Here is a 17,623-nt window from a genome sequence, read left to right on the forward strand (position 1 = left end):
AATACTTTTGAAACTCAAGTTACACTTTGCTCTTTATATAATTAAGAAGTTTCAAGCTATTCTCTTTTCTAGTACTTTTAAAACTAAAATTGCACTTTGCTCTTCATATAGTTAAGAAGTTTCATTAGCTTGAACCTTTGTTATACTCATCTAGGGTGGCAACTTACTTTTTTTTTTTTTTTTGTTTCCAAGTGACAGTACTCCTAAATTAATCATATGTAGTCCCATCCTGTTGGTTGCCTGCTTCTAATTTAATCTCCATATTACTTCAGCTGAGAGCAAAAAATCCTATCTTTCATTTGATTCTGAAACTTTACATGGCTTTAGATGACTCCGGTTATTTGCTGCCAATTTTCACCTCAATTGGGTGTATGATGCAACACCTGTGTCCAGTGAATACTTGTATGAGTTTTATGCTGAAAATCAGGAGCCATGGCCTGATTGAATGAAATTTATTGGGTTGCCAACCTGTTTAAACCATCCATAATTTGTGGTTCAGTTTACATCACCAGTTTATATCATCACTCACAGGGATCTTTTCCCCCCTTCTAAGCAGAATAAATTGATCTTGTTGACCAAATTTCTCTTAATACTAGCATAATTAATTCTGCTTATAATATTTGTCACTAGTTTGTCTGCAGCCATGTTTAGTTTCTCTGTCACATGCCTTCTCTGTCATGTAGTCAGGAGTTTATGAAATGCGAAGTGGGGCAAATAAGCATTTTAGTGATATAAATACTGCAACTATTGAAATGTTTACTGTTTTGAGTTCTTCTTATCTTACTTTCATTCCTTCCACTATAGGTGTGCAGGCTTGACTGAGAGATTTGAACTATTCATCTGTGGTCGTGAATTGGCCAATGCATTCTCTGAGTTGACTGATCCTATGGATCAGGTAAGCATTAGTGCATCTTAGTGGATTTGGCTTCTTGCTGAAAGCAATTATGCTGGTTGGGGTTCTTTCACTTTGATAATTGTACTTTGGAGAGCCCTGATAAGGAAATTGGGATAAAATGTGGTAAATGAATTGTGTCCAATTTGGTTTCTCAATTTGGACAAACAAAGCAAGCCAACTTGATGGAACATATAACCTGGTGTGGAACTTTAGAGTTAAATTCTGGGTGCTCCTTGCCTCAATCACGGACCAATGGGCAGGTTTAGAATCCTTCACGATGATTTTTGTCCTAGTCTTATTCTCATTTTATTTGGAGGTGTAAGGTGGATAGTTGGATTGTGGTCCCTGCCCCTATCAGTATCTTCTTTTGATTTGCAAAGGTTCATATCTTTTCTCCATGTCCCTTTTTTTGGTTGCATTGAGTCCTTTTGATTGAATTTTTGAAATATTATATAGCAGTATATACTGTGAACGTAGTTGGAGATATAGTGTACCTCATTGGTGGCAACTTTTTATTTTGTTGACTAGTTTTGATGGAGAACTACCAGAAATGGTGTGATGGCTAAATTTCTGAAAGAGATGAGAAGGAACTTCTGACACTTGTAGATGGAAAAAATCTTGATTATTTATTATTGTAGATATCTTCACATTGTTGTGATTAGATAACATCTATTGGTAATAATTACTTGTAGTAGACCAAGCAGCATAAACAAAAAAAATGGCATGAGCAATAATCCTCAGTTGCTACAGATCTATAACCCTCCTGTTTGTAATTGGAAAATGCACTTTGATTGGAGAGCATACTTAGATCTACTTTAATAAAATTAAATTTTAATCTTTTGCCATTGTGATACGGAAATGAAAAGATATAGATGGCGTTGACCTTGATACCATTAGCTTCAATATTTGGTAGATTCTGGATTCATGCTGAGGCTGGTGTTTATTTATTTTGTTAGTTCTTTCTTTGGCATCCATGAGAATTATGCAGGAAGACTTGTTCCTAAGATTTTGCGAATGCCTCAAATTGCTAAACAAACTGAGCCAAGGTCCTTGGTTGGAGAAGAAAGCATTTGTTTTCCTGTTACCCTGTATTTTATTTTGTAGTATATCATGAAGAGCACTTGTAAAGCTAAAAATTTATCATTAATTTCTATGGTGCAGAGAGGACGCTTGGAAGAGCAAGTGAAGCAGCATAATGAGAAGAGAGCAATGAATATTTCAGAAGCACAAATTGTAGAAGAGAGCAAGGAGAAATGTGATGATGATTCGTATGAAGTGACACTCGATGAAGACTTTCTAACAGCTTTGGAATATGGAATGCCTCCAGCTTCAGGAATGGTACGGTTACCCATTCATCTGTGTTGGTTCACTGAGGGGTTGGCAGTTGAAAAAATCATCCAACTAATTTGATGAAGCTATGTTGACTTGTTCTTAAATACTTGTAGGCAGAAACCATACCAGAGACCTAGACTTAATACACTTGTACCCAAACTTCACAGATTGCATCATTAAAAGTCTGCTCTGTTTGCAAAATGTGCAACAATATCCAAAATGAAAGAATTATTTTATTAATTCGCATGCCTTACAACCATGCCCCCCTCCCCACTGGCCTAGCTTTCCTTCACTGAATTCCTAGCACTTAAGACTTTCTTGCCTATTTTCAAAATTTTGGCTAAATTCTAAATTATTTTATGCCAAGTAAGTACCCAATCTGCAATTCCTCAGATACACATAACAGATTGAAGTGCTGCAGCATCCCCCATTTCCTGTTCCCTTCCCTTGACAAAAAATTGTGGGTTGGGGCAGGGGGTGTTGAGGTTGCTACATGAGCTTTATTGTTGGATAAAATGACCAGAGGAACTAAATTCAAATCAATAACCTTGAACATAAAAACATAATTTGTGTTTAATTGCATTGCTGATAATCTTCTTAGTGACTTTGAAATTCATTTTTAGGGACTTGGAATTGACCGGCTGGTGATGCTTCTGACCAACTCTGCAAGTATTCGAGATGTTATTGCTTTTCCAGTCCTCAAGGTTCAGCAGTAATTCTGCAGCTAAAAGGTCTGCTGTTGTAGTTTTCTTCTAGATTATGAAACTGTTGAAGACAAAAGAGGAATTTAGTGCCCTCAGATTACAGCGCTTGTACCATGGCTGGATGGTGCTGCAAGTTTCTATCAATTACATCAATATGAAGAGGAAAAGTTAGCTGCAACTGTGGGATCTCAGTAGAGCTATATGAAAAGGAAAATTTTTGCTGCAACTGTGAGGACTTCTTGCTGTTGTTTGGATCAAAAGAAAGTTCTGATTTGATGATGTTATGTTGTATTTTCTCCATGCATTTTTCGCCAAGGTCACCTCTTTCTGGTTTGTGGGTCGAAAGAAAGCCTGGCTCCTTTGATGGTGTTGAGTTATACTTCTTCATACAATTTTGGAAATCTGTGATGCAAAAAAGGAAAAAAAAAAGAAAAAAAATATATTCCTTTAATAAATTTATTTGTTTGAAGTATATGAGTCTATGACAGGAATATTTACATGCACTTCATCATGTGAAATGTATTCCATAAATAAATTTATTTCTTTGACATTACTTTTGTTTCATGCTGCTCTAGAACAAAGATCCATCCTTAAAGAGGTTGCTTTTGTATTGCAGCCATGACATACAATTTCTCATAGCTTCTTATTACTAATATTTTCGTTCCTTTCTTTTAGTCTACTAAAATAAAGGAAAAATTGCAGCAGGTAACCGAGAGCGGGCATTAAGGGTAAACCAATACAAGTTATTTTTTATAAACTTTATTTCAATAAATGAGAGCAATTACCTTGTTTTGCTAAGTTCATTTTTTAAAAAGAAAAAAAAAATAAATGAAGGAATTTTCTACACTAAGAATTTTGGTGGTTGAATAAGAGTCGAAATTACTATTTTTGTAGTCGCGCCTAATTCAATAAAATAATTATAACTCAAAATATCTATGAAATAATACTTTTAATTTTGCATAAACCCCTTCATGGAGGGAGGTGGGTACACCTTCATTTTGAAATGGTATTATTGTTTGTATTAATATAAAAAGTTTTATTTAGAGTCACTTTTCTAGAGAAAAAGATAAAAGCAATGATGTACTGTATTTTGGACATTTATAAGTATTGCTTTAAAGAGATGATGACAAAAAATTGTGCTGTCTAAGTTTATATTTTTTTTGTCTGCATCTCTTTTCGATTTGAAAAAATTGTGGTGTCTGAGTTGTTATCTTTTATTGGTATCTCTCTTAAGCATGTGCGTATGTTGTTGGTGTTTTGCCGAATTAAGGGTTGCTCTTTTATACCTCTCCTCCTATTTAGGAATTAGTAATGAATAATAAAAAATAATGATCATATATTGCTTTATTTAATAGAAAAGATTAAAATGTTAATTAAAAATATTAATAAAAATGTTAGTTTATTTTATAATATTAATGGTTTGACATAATTTAGTTATCATACATTATTTTTTATTACGTATTAATAATATGTTATTATTATTATTATTATTATTATTATTATTATTAAATAATGGTACTCTAATAAATTCAAATAAGACTCATAATAAAAGCTGAGCATTCAACTATATCTTATTTAATAGATAACAATTTATTTACAAATATAAACAATATAAATACTTTATTCATGGATTGTGATTTCTTAGCAACACATCTCACATATATAGTTTCATCAAAATCAAATTCGTAATGCATGAACCCACAATTTTCTGCTAAAGAAAAAGCAAAAGGAAACGAAGCAAAAGGGTCGAGGCCCACAGGATCGACGGTGTTCTTGCTTCGTGCATCTGTGCAGTGACTCATTGCGTTTATCTGTGGCCCTTTTCTCATTCTCTCTCTCTTGCTGGAATATATTTGCAGCCAGTCGAATGGTGACACAGGGAGAGAAACAGACAGATTTAGCAGTGAGTCATTACTCGCTTAGTTCTAAAAATTTATCAACTGGAGAAAATTTTCTCTTTATGCAGCTCGATTTCTCAACAGCCCATTTGTTTTCATGCTTATTTGAATTTGAATTTGAATTTTCCTGTGTATAAACCATCGGCGATGATTTTGAGTTGAGGGGATTAACCAAAAAAAAAAAAAAAAAAAGAGAAATGGCACCGAAGAGGAAGGTAGAGCTCACTGCCATTGATGAGAGTGACGCTGCATTGTACCCCGTGTTCCGCAATGCAGCCAATGACCTCTCTCAGCTCTACAATCAAGCGCTCAGTCTGCAGAAGACGGTGTTTGAGGCTGGCCAAAGACATGCTCTTGTGAGAATTGACAACCCTTTGTTGAATTCCGCGGTTTCTGCCTGTTTTTCTTGTTCTATTTGATGGGATGAGACCTTATCTTTGCTGTTGATGCTGTTTGCTAAATGCCCATTTGAGGATGGCTGCTCTGATTGGCTTTTGGGGAAATACCTGTGCCAATTTGAGACTCTTTTCTTTGATGTTAATTGGAAGTTTTAAATATTTTTTTCTAATGCCCATTTGGTGGATGATTGCCTTGATTCCCAATAATTTATTCTTTTGATCGGTTAACTTTTGTTTAATTTGAAATTGAGTTTGCTACAGGGCCAACTGGCTTGGGTGGAGGAATAATTGTGTCCTATTTCAACTTAACTGATTGTTAATTTCCTTTTTAACATCTACTTAGGTGGTTCAGTTGTGTGTGCGTGCGCACCCGTGTTTTTTTGGGTGCACTTGTGAATGTTGACTTTTAAGGCTGAAAGCCTGAAGCATATTGGGGTTATGGCAAGAGCATTGGAGAAATTGGACAGAAGCAGGCTGGAGTAGTTGCTTTATCTTTTGCAACCATTCTATCTACTGATCGAAACAGTGACAGGTTTTATTTATTCTCTGTAGATGACTCTTTTAGGTATGGTTGCGGAATGGAATGGTTATAGCATAGAGATACAATAGCTTACAAAAATATATATATACATTATCACTATGAAGCAAATAATCATGCAAGATTTTAATTAATCCAAAATCCATAACATGAAATAGACAAGGTATAAGCAATTCTTAAATTTCACCGAATGTCTATTCATATCCTATTCATGTTGGATGGAATAATACAACATTTGCATGTGTGACATTTTTTTATCGTAAATTATTATATTCCTAAATTTATATTTAGTCTTCACCCTATTAATTGACAGAAGCGTTTTTGTTGTGATTAGGAAGCTGTGTTCTGTACTTGGTTTATTGGTATTGTGTTGAAGAAGAAAATGATGATCACATCATTAATGAATCCATAAAAATAGATTTTCTTCATTTTTGCTATCTTGAATACCTTATATATCTCGCAGGTAGTGAATTGCAATCCATAATAAAAATAAAACCAAAATACGATGTTCTTCTCTCTCTCTCTCTCTCTCTCTCCACAGACGACCACCTCTCCCTAACCCCGCAATAAACTATTTACCTTTTTGTTACTGTGGAACTTTATGGAATGGACTTCTATGTATTTTACATTCAATCTAAACTATAAGAAACACTGACACTTCTGGAAGCCTGAAGTTTCTTGCCTGGCACTTCTTGACACGTATCCTACATGTGTCGGAAATTAATTAATTAATTATATATTTTTGGACACAGCCGACACTTCTTGACACTTTCAAACCCGGCGAGAACACCTTTGGGACACTTCTCGCATTGAAATGCTGTGTTTTGTTGTCCCATTTAATTCTATTGACAAAATCCTAAGAGGAGAAGTCAAGAAACTGAGAGTCAAGAGGTTCTTTGACATTGGAGTTGGACATTAAGCCATAGCACCACTATGCCAGCCTTGCGGAGCACCATCAGACCTCCCAGCCCCCTGCATTCCTCCTCTCTCTAAAGCCATCGCTAGTTTGCAACATTCTGTTGATCTATTTCTTTTTTACTTGATGAGCCATGCTCATTGCCCACCATCAGCCATGCCCTTGAGTTGTTTTTCTATTGTTGGACCAACACTCTATAATATGAATGTAGTTGATGATTGCATAAGCGTAGTTTGTAAAATGTCTATTGATAATTTTGTGTAAGTGGTGCTTATACTTCTTTTTAAATCAAAGTTACTACAACACTTGTTATCTGAAAGGAAAAACATAACCTAAATATGTATATTTTTATATTAATTAATTTATCTTGCTGTGCCATATCCTCATCATTTCAAAATTGACAGATCGCCGTGTCAGTACCATGTCATTTTCATCTCTCGTGTCATTAACGGTCCTTCCTAGACTTAATTTTGTGTTAATTATTTAATATTAGATTTTCTGTTCTTTTACCTTTTTTTTTTTTTGGCATGATGTAGGATGTTGGGATAAATTTTGTTTTTACTTTCTTTATAGATTTATACTTCGTAAGCTTAAGAGGTAAGAATTTAATATGAGCTGGTTTCAACATTGATAAGATGTTTCATCTTTCAAGCTAACGTGTTGCAGAATCTAAATAACCTTTTTATACCATCTCCTAGATTTGCCTCATAATGTTACTCCACGTGGCAGCATCATGTAGGGAAAAATAGTTGCCTCATATTGTTACTCCACATGGCAGTGCGTGGAGAGAAAAATAGGTGAAGTCAAAGTGTTTTATATATATATATTTTTTTTTCCGGTCTTTCAAATGGAACTTGAGGGCAGGCCTTGGATCAACAGTAAGGTTGATTCATTGTGACCAGCTGGTCATGGCTTTTAGTCCTAGGAAACAACATCTTTGCATAAAAGCAGGTATAAGGCTGTGAACACTAAGATGACCCTCTCCTTTGCAAAGACAGGGAGCCTTGTGGCCTATGAACGCCCTCTTTTTTTTTTTTTCAGTTGGAACTTAAATTATGGAAATATCAAATATTGTGAAACCAACTGAAGCAATGAGACATTCCATGTTTGTGCTTGTATTTTTTACAGTTGTTGGATAAGGGAAGACTTCAAATTTGATAAAGATACAGAGTTATTACCCAATTTAGCATGTACATAAGGATACTGGAGTAGTAGTTATGTTACTAATAAGTAATTAGGGTGAACTCTATCATTTAATCGTTTCCTGCTTGTAGCTTCAAGACGAAATGGATCTTAATGATTTAATTATTGTTGAATATAGTGAAGACACTGTTTTCTCACGAGTAATATTGTAAGGAGCCATGAGACAGTTAAACTAACTGGTTTGATGGACCTATTAAATTCCTTATGTGATTAGTATTTGCCAGGAATGGTTGAACTATGGTTTTATGTATAAATATTATTTCAATGATCAACTGATTTAGAATAGAATTGCTGTCTTGAAGACCTAATTTTATGTACTTTGCTTAAAATTTTAGGCTTTTTTTAATTTTATCTTTAGTTATTTCGGGATTTTATGAGTTGGCTAGAAGGTTTAATTTTAGGATTTCATGAGTTATGTAGAAAGCTTGATTTTTGGGTTAACTCTAGAGTCTAGGCTTAATATTATTTTATTAAATTTCTGTTTAATTAGCCCTGTAAGGCCGCCATTCATTGACAATATTTTTGGATTAAAAAGTTCAGTTTTCCTTCTATCTTGACTCGAGAATTGGTGTAGGACAGGATTAATTACTTTTACGTTAATATCTTAAACACCTTATGCTTTCATTATGTGTTAGTTGGTAAGTGATGAGGCTTAGCTTGACTGATGGCTAACAATTAAGGAGGAAACAACAACTCTGTGAGCAATGAAGCTCTTACAAGTGTCGAAGCTGGCACTGCAGCATTTTTTGTACTGATGTATAATCAAGCAAAATATCTATGATGTAATCATAGATTGCAGGAGCAGCGAGAGTATTTTGTCCAAAGACATGGTCAACATTGCAATTGCAAACTGAAAAAGCATCCAATCTAATATAAGATCGGTTGGATTAAGGAAGTTGGCAAGATCAATGTAAGCAAGCCATGCTTAATTGTTAGATTACCACTTTACCTAAAAGCTTAAGCTGTTAGGTTGTGGGCCAACAATATATATCAAGCTTTAACACTCCCCCGCATGTGCAGCCCGACAACACGTGGAGAGATAAACACATAATAAATAGCACCTATAGTAAGGAATGCAATATATATATATATATATATATTTTTAAATTATGGGCAACAAGACTAGAACCCAGGACCTCCTGGTAACCAGCTCTGATACCATGTGAGTGGAATTCAATACTTCTTGAATTCTTCTATTAATTATGTACATCCCATTCTTACATTATATAATACAATCAACTATTCTAAATAAGGAAATAATCCGCCTATAGAATAATATATAATCTTCTACATTTACCCACTTTCCTAATTTACTCATTATTCACTAAGATACTTGGGATATTAAAACCCAGGCATAAAATCAAATTGATTTTCTGAGATCTTCGTTTCTAATCTTAATCTTTGTTCAACTACTCTTTTCCATAGTTTTATCGTATGACTCATAAGTTTAATTCCACAATAGTTATTAAAATTTTGAATATCTCCTTTATTTTTGTATATAGGTATTAAAGTGCTTTTCCTCCATTCATCTGACATTTTCTTAGTTTTTACAATTGTATTAAATAAATTAGTTAACCATATAATTCTGTTATCACCCAAGCATTTCCAAACTTCAATTGGGATGTTATCTAGTCCCATAGCTTTCCCATTTTTCATTTTTTTAGTGCAACTTAACTTCGTTAACTCTAATTTTGCGAATAAATCTTATATTTTAAGTCTTTTTCCCATTTGACAATTCTAAGTTTAAGCCTTCTATTTGGTTTTCGTTAAACAACTTACTAAAATAATTTCGCCATCTTTCTTTAATATCTTCGTCTTTAACCAAGACAATATCATCCTCACTTTTTATACATTTTACATTTCTTAAGTCTTTGCTCTTCCTTTCTCTAGCTTTAGTAAGTTTAAATATATCTCTTTCCCCTTCTTTTGTACCTAATCTATCATACAAATTATTAAATGATCTATATTTAGCTTCACTAATGGCCCTTTTTGCATCTTTTCTTGCCTCCCTATATTTTTCAAAGTTATCTCTATTTCTACATTTTTGCCACGTTTTATACCAAATTCTTTTTGTCTTTATGATTTTTTGTACATCTTTATCCCACCACCAACTCTCTTTGCTATTTGAGAATCTTCCCTTTGATTCTCCTAAAATCTCTTTTGCTATCTTTTTAATAAAGTTGGCTAATCTATTCCAAAGAGTATTTGTATCTATCCCATCCTCTATGGTCCAATCCCCATCTTTGATCATTTTATCTTTAATTTTTATTATATTTTCTCCTTTTAGGTTCCACCATCTAGTTCTCCTACACTGGTTTATTTTATTTTTCTTCCATTTTTTAATACATATATCTAACACTAAGACTCTATGTTGTGTGGTTAGACTTTCACCTGGAATAACTTTACAATCCTTACATGATAAATGATCTACCCTCCTAGTTAAAAAAAAATCTCTTTGACTTCTATTTTGTCCACTTTTAAAGATTATTAAGTGTTTTTCTCTTTTCTTAAAGCAAGTATTCATTATACTAAAATCATATGACATAGCAAAGTCTAAAATCATCTCCCCAGACTCATTTTTGTCTCCATATCCATATCCTCTTTGTATCCTCTCATAATTTTTATTATCTCTTCCAACGTGTTCATTCAGATCTCCTCCTATAAATATTTTCTCAGTCCCTGATATGCCTTGTATAATACTATCCATATCTTCCCAAAATTGTCTCTTAAAATTTTCTGCTAAGCCAACTTGAGGAGTATAAGCACTAATGATATTTATTATCTCTTGTCCTAATACCATCTTGATTTTTATAATTCTATCCCTTACTCTAGTTACATCCACAACACTATATTTTAAGTTTTTGTCTATAATAATGCCTACTCTATTCTTATGATTTTCTTTTCCAGTGTACCAAAGTTTAAATCCTGATTTATTGATTTCTCTAGCTTTCGCCCCCACCCACTTAGTTTCCGGAAGGCAAATTGTATTAAATCTTCTTCTAATCATTGTATCCACAATTTCCATGCTTTTACCCGTAAGTGTCCCTATATTCCAAGTTGCTAATCTAATCCTAGTTTTTTGAACTAACGTCTTTACCTGCGCATGTCCAGAATGATGCAGGAACCCTCGCATAGTTGACACCGTACCTAGGCGACAACCTAGCCCAACCTCGCTCACTTTTTGCTACACTTGGGTGGTTCAAGTGCAACGCGTCGCTCGTAGGAGATGTCCCGGGAAATATTCGATAAGGATTCATATCATAGTGATCTGACAAATTTTACGCTGGTTGTCAGCTACCTAACGCAACCCTCACCCTTAACCCGGGCTTGGGACCGACTGTGTGAAAAAATTAGGACATTAAGTGCATCACAAGCGGAGTTAATATTGTAAAAAGACAAGGATTCAAAATAGATCCATGATGTATACCTGTTCTCTAGATTCCCCTCCTATAGTCTTAATGCTAGTCACTACTATATCATTCATATCCTTAATGACCTTAATATATATACTACATACCCCCTTCTTTTTTAAGAACCACCAAAGAACTTCCCTAGGTATTCTATCATATGCTTTCTCTAGGTCAATAAAAACATGTGCAAGTCCTTCTTTTTCCTAAACTTTTTCCATTATTCTCTTTAAAAGATAAATAGATTCTATCGTTGATCTCTCAGGCATAAAACCAAATTGATTCCCTGAAACACTCCTTCTAGTCTTATTCTTTGTTTAATTGCCCTTTACTAAAGTTTCATCATATGATTCATAATCTTAATTTGCGATAGTTATTACAATTTTGAATATTGCCTTTGTTTTTTTTATAAAGGTAATAACGTGCTTTTCCTCCATTCCTTCAACATTTTTTTAGTTTTTAGAATAATGTTGAATAGATTAGTTAACTATATACTTCCTTTATCCTCTAAACCCTAAACATTTCCAAACTTCAATTGGTATGTTATCCAGTCCTATAGATTTCCTATTTTTCATTTTTTTAAAGCCATCTTAACTTCAAAAACTCTTAACTTTGCAAGTAAATCTCCTATTTTTATATTTTTCATCATTTGTCACTTTCAAGTTCAATCTTTCATTTTGGTTTTCATTAAACAAATTATCAAAGTATCTCCACCACCTCTCTTTTATTTATTTTTCTCTGGTTAGGACATTATCATTCTCATCCTTTATACATTTTATATTACCTAAAGTTTTGCTTTTTCTTTCTCTAGCTCTAGCAAGTTTATAAATGTCCCTTTCTCCTTCTTTTGTATTTAATCTATTATTTTAAGTATCGCACACTTTATGTTTAGCTTCACTAATAGTCTTTTTTGCATTTTTTCTTGCCTCTTTATACTTTCCAAGGTTTTCTATATTTCTAAAACTGCCATATTTTATACCAATTTCTTTTTGTCTTAACGGTTTTTTGAACTTCTTAATCCCACTTCCGACTTTTTTTACTTCCCGATACTTCAGGCTACCAGAAGTGTCCATGTTTCCTAGTACTCTACACTGACCATCTAACTTTGAAGTAATTCAAGAGTCCAAAAAATTTGAGCAAAATGCATTATTATTGAGTTTCGTACTTCAAGTAGTTCAACTTTGTTCTTGGGCAGGTCAGGCCAGTAGAACAAAGTGGCTAATGCGCTTAGCCTATGAGCTGGTCACACAAAAGAGATGAGTTTTGAAGGGGTTGTATGCGCAAGATGAGAATTTTCAGGATTGGTTGCATACGTGCCAATCCAACCAACTGACTTTAGTGATCTTGCAGGAAGGATTTTTGTTCTTTGGTAGTAGAATGTACATCTGTCGTTGATTGTTGAGGGAGAAGCTTATTTCAGAATTACATGTTGGTGGCCTCATGGGCAGTTGGATCGCAATAAGATAGTGTCTTTAGTGTAGGAGTGTTATTTCTGACCTTAGTTGAAGAAAGACGTGATCAAGTATATATATAATTGAGGAGAGTTGTTACCGTATATATATATATATATATATATAGAAAAGTACCTTTCTGGAAAAATAATTATTTGAAAAGTACTTTTCTGGAAAAAGTACTTACCTGAAAAAGTATATGTCCAAAGTGTGTGATTTGTCAGACTACCTAGAAAAAATCTGTAACACAGGACTCTACATGTTGCTGCTGTCGACCTTAGGAGGATATTTCCATGGATTTAATGTTGGGTCTTCCATGAACTCGATTAGGTATGAACTCTATTTTTGCTGCGGGTGACAGTTTCTCAAAGATGACACATTTCATACAATGTAAGAAGACATCAAATGCATGTCATGTAACCAGTTTATTCTTTAGCAAGGTGGTCCAGTTGCATTGAGTACCAATGTCAATGACACTTGACTGAGATTGACAATTCCTTAGTCAGTTTTGGGACTTCATGGCAGTTCTTTCCATCCTCATACAGGTGGTCTGCGTGAAGTAGTGAATTAAACTTTTTGGCAATATCATTCCATGCCTATGCAGTGACTGACCAAAACAATGGGATCTTAGCCTTCCTATAATCATGTTTGCCTGCAATAAGTGAATAGGTCTATAGAAAGATGTCTTTTGAGATCATTTATTAGTGGGGCCCACAACGAACCTTGATCTTCTTCCTTCATCAAAGATCCGATAGAGCATATGGCTAAATGAATCCAAGCAATTCAATAAGTCAAGCAGAAGCTGCAACAGTTGAATGCGAAGTACAAGGAAGCTGCAAACCAGCATCATCGCAAGATCTTTAAAGAAGTATAACCAGTGATGGTAGTTTTGCGTAAAGAACAATTCCCAGCAAGTACCTATAACAAATTGAAGCAGAAAAAGATTGAGCCTTGAAGGATTTTACAGAAGTTCAATGACGACGTTTATGTTTTGGATTTGCTATAAGATTTGGATCTCTCATACTATCCATGTTGTTGATCTCTTTGATTGTCACTTTCCCCAGATGTTCCTTTTTCATCCAAGCTCAAACTAGAAGGTGAGTTTTTTGCAAGTTAGGGGGTTTGTAAAATTGGATTAATGTCTTAAAGACCTAATTTTAGGCTACTTTAGCCGTAATTCAAGGTTTTATTTTGTTTATTTTATTTTAGATTTTTCTAAGTTGATTAGAAGGTTTAATTTTAGGATTCCATGTGTTATCTAGAACACTTGGTTTTAGATGGAATTCTTGGCGTAATTTTATGTTATTAAATTTATGCTTAATTTTTTGGGTTTTGAGGGCTATAAAAGGCCACTGGCCAGTAATGCTGTCTTTCAATTAAAAGATTCAGCTTTCCCTATATCCTTGTTTGCATGAAATCCTAGAATCGGTCAACAGGATTAATTGCGTTGCCATCAATACATTAAACACCCTACTCTTCGGTTCTGTGTCATCAATAGTCAGCATTTCTTTGCTGTTATGGGGTATTATAAGTGTGCCCTTTTGTTGAAATTCTAGTGCCGATTCTTGATTCATAAATTAAATGGTTCAAGTACATGGTTCAATCCCATATGATGCACTTCTCTCATTTAAAAATCATTCATTGGTAGAGCTTTTTTATATTTTTATGAGTATGATTGTTCAATTCAAGATTTGATTCCTTGTAATTTGATATGTTCTTTTTTCTTTTATTTAGTACTACGAACAATAAGAAAAAGTAGGCTCATGCCCATCTAGCAATATTTTAAGGCAATTAATACTAAATGATTGATGTTCAATTGAGGATGCCGTTACACCTGCTAGGGTGGAACAAGCATATACTGATGCTTTGGCAGGCAAAAGTAATTGATCTCTGTAGGTGCCTGCAGATGAAAAATTGACAGATAGTTAAAGAGGATGGGAGGAAAATTGCTCCCCACTTTTTTTGTCAGTGGCTGTCTAGGAAACTGCAATTTTATGTAAATATTCTTCGTGTAGGATGTGTCTTTTCTTGGAACCAACGAAAATGGGATGAATTATAAAGGTATGGCCAGTTTCTTTCCCTGGTTGATGATGGAACTTTAAAAATTGAGAAGATTGAGTTCAAACCTAATACAGTCAACTGAATTCTCCCTTCCAGTTTCTTAGCAAGGCTTATTTGAGATCATAGTTTTAGGATCATTCAGGCTTTCTATCTATGAGTATTTGGGGATTACTTCCTTCTATGATTCATGCCATTATTTTGTTGTATATAAATCTTTACCATATTTCTAGGTTTTGTGTAAATATTCAAAAATGGCTTAATTGACACTTTCTATGGAAAAACTCATTCTTAGAGTACAAAATCTTAGTGTATCTAATTAAAATCTACATTGCATTAAATTATATGTCATCAATATTGATTTTAATGGAAAAAATTTATTCATCATGAGTGCCTCTCTTCGGCTATATAGACAGTTTTTCTAGCAATTTCATGAATTCAGTTAATTTATTGTTTTTGTGATATGGCCAGTAGTGTCTTGATTTGGCGTAGTGATTTACTTATTGACAAATAAACATAGATTTAGAATGATCATCAAAATTTTGGATGCATCATGGACTTAATGTAATCATTTAATCTGTGTTTTGTTTGAACTGCAATCTGATAGATAAATATTATTGTTACACAATTGACATTTCTGTCCTCTTATAGTTTAAAGTGTGATTGACATGATCGTCATTCATTTTACATTGCTGCGATCTTGCAGGAGACTCTGAATGAATGGATGGCACGAAAACTGCAAGAAGGAATTATGATCACTGTAGGTGATATATATGCATACCTGCAGGTTATCTCAGACTCATGTTTATTTTTTGGTCATTTTCCCTCTTTTCTGTATGTTTGTTTCAACATTGATTAGTTATTTAAATTTGTATGTGCTTTAAATTTGTGCAGGCTTTATAATTTTGCAAGGAAACTGTTCTTGGATTTAAATAATGCTTTCCTGTGATGGTTATAAGCATATATTATTGGTGCTGTTGAATATCAGCCAACAATTTCTATGAATAACTTTGTATTGCTAACTTTCTCACAATTTGCAGATTTCTATAAGTGAAATAATTAATACCGGGTTTTCAATACTCTTTATTAATAAAGAGAAGGTCACTTCGCATATGTGGCAATAGGTGTTAAGCTAAGCCCTATACGGATCTATATAAGCTTTTTTTTTTCTTTGCCAAAAATGCTTGCAGTGTGTCCAACATAACTCTTAAAAGATCCTCGTATCTTTTTTAATTAGAGAACAATAGGTTGCGTGTATTTGTTAATGCTTAATGTATATATATATTTTTAACTTCCACCTTTCAATATTAAAAAAAAAAAAAAGGCCTTCCTTTTTGAAAATTTATCTTTTCCTTTCTTTCCTCCAACACCTTTTGAAAATTTTAAAAAATTTCTCAGGAAGGTTCTTTTGTCATTCGCTAAATAAATCTTTCTTTCGAAAAGTGGATTTTTCTTTTGCTTTTGTTAAAAATGCTTGTCTCTTCTCTTTCTCTATCACCATCAAATCCTATCAAAATTATTGGAATATGCTTCTAAAACTCCAGCTTGATTTATTTATTTATTTTTGATAGAATCACATAAATAAACTCCTCTGGGCTAGAATGTTGGTGCTTCAATTGCTTTCGATTTCAGTGCACTGTAAGGTAGTGTTTGGGAGTATGGATTTTGGATCTTAAATTTGAATTTGGAGGGATTTGGATAGATTTCAATACAATTTTTAACTATATCTTATTCAAACCCAATACAACTCCAAATCTAAGGCCTCTCCAAACATGGGGTAAGAAAACCTTGGATATGATTGTGAATTTCCACAGAATAGCTTTTTGGAGTAGGAGAAGATCCTGAAGTGATAAGCTCAAATTTCTAGAGTTTTGTCCGAATCATTTTGTAGCAGCTTTCTTACTCCCTTTTTAACCATTTTGCTCAACTTAGGGTACAATTTTATTAAATCCTAGGTCATATGATTCATTTCTACTTTTGCATTTGTCAATAATTGTTTTTTGGGTGCCTCCCCTTGCTGTGCTTAGATAAATACCTTTGGATAATCATAAAACATTTTCCAACTAAAAATCTTTTGTATGCTTTGGTTGTAGAATGAGCTGAACGAGACCCCGCCTGTTTCTCAGCCTCAACAGCCATGTAGTGGCAGATCTCACCAGAGTGGTGCATCCCAAAGTGGGCAGGTTGAGGTGAATTTATCTTCCTCTTCTTCTATGCAGACTCGAAATGCAGATGGAAAGGCATTTGATTCTCATGATATGGAAATGGTGATGAACATGGACGATCCTATTCATTAATGCCCTGAAGTTCATTGCTCACCATGCTGTAGTGTTGTGTGCATCTTAATAACAATATCACAAGTTTGGATAATTCTGTCGTCTGTCATCTTGTTTGGTATTAGCAATCTCTATGATCTGGGTCTTGTTCTTAAACGGTTCGTCGCTCGAGAAATACCTATGTATGGTTTATGACTTTGATACTATACATGAACCATGGTTAATGGAATGTGAGTCAACTCATCCAAGAGTTTTAGTAATATTTGAGGCTTTTGAGCCGTAGCTTTTGCTCTATTGTTTGAACGCTTGCAGCCGTGCATGCTTATTCAGCCCTCCAGGCTTGGACCGCTGCCTTCTGCGCAAAAGGATCCCATTTAAGACAAGCTCTCATTACTTTGATCTCATATTAATGTCTTGTTACTACATGACAATTATTTAAATATATATGAAATACCGAAACTATGCATCGATGCATATAGTAGAGGAGTTGAGTGAATGGTAGAGGAGTTGGAGCTTTCTCAATGCACAATTGAAGGAGTCGAAAGGC

General features: G+C 34.0%; 2 protein-coding genes across 3 annotated transcripts in view; both read left to right on the forward strand.

Moving 5' to 3' along the window:
• Positions 1–3,483, forward strand: part of LOC131147595 (lysine--tRNA ligase, chloroplastic/mitochondrial) — a 36,007-nt gene extending 32,524 nt beyond the window's left edge. The window contains exons 12-14 of the mRNA XM_058097094.1: positions 805–895; positions 2,057–2,233; positions 2,851–3,483. Of these exons, the coding sequence (XP_057953077.1) occupies positions 805–895; positions 2,057–2,233; positions 2,851–2,943 (361 nt within the window). The 3' untranslated portion in view covers positions 2,944–3,483. The remainder of the gene's footprint in view (positions 1–804; positions 896–2,056; positions 2,234–2,850) is intronic.
• Positions 3,484–4,472: 989 nt separating this feature from the next.
• LOC131147596 (uncharacterized) lies at positions 4,473–17,370 on the forward strand. Of its 2 annotated transcripts, none has more exons than XM_058097096.1 (3): positions 4,473–4,834; positions 15,507–15,587; positions 16,894–17,370. In XM_058097096.1, the coding sequence occupies exons 1-3, from the start codon at positions 4,799–4,801 to the stop codon at positions 17,095–17,097; spliced, it is 321 nt and encodes a 106-aa protein (XP_057953079.1). In that variant the 5' UTR covers positions 4,473–4,798; the 3' UTR covers positions 17,098–17,370. The 2 variants fall into 2 exon arrangements, with proteins under 2 accessions (XP_057953079.1, XP_057953078.1); XM_058097095.1 differs by having other exon boundaries at positions 4,629–5,185.
• Positions 17,371–17,623: the final 253 nt, after the last annotated feature.

Source organism: Malania oleifera, chromosome 2 (genome assembly GCF_029873635.1).
Source record: "Malania oleifera isolate guangnan ecotype guangnan chromosome 2, ASM2987363v1, whole genome shotgun sequence".
Classification (NCBI taxonomy): Eukaryota; Viridiplantae; Streptophyta; class Magnoliopsida; order Santalales; family Ximeniaceae; genus Malania; species Malania oleifera.

What these genes read in the sequence shown, in the direction of transcription:
- LOC131147596 (XM_058097095.1), top strand. Translation starts at nt 5,027, where the DNA reads ATGGCACCGAAGAGGAAGGTAGAGCTCACTGCCATTGATGAGAGTGAC. An exon ending in CTGGCCAAAGACATGCTCTT is followed by an intron (nt 5,186 to 15,506) that starts GTGAGAATTGAC and finishes GCGATCTTGCAG; the next exon opens with GAGACTCTGAATGAATGGAT. An exon ending in ATATATATGCATACCTGCAG is followed by an intron (nt 15,588 to 16,893) that starts GTTATCTCAGAC and finishes CTTTGGTTGTAG; the next exon opens with AATGAGCTGAACGAGACCCC.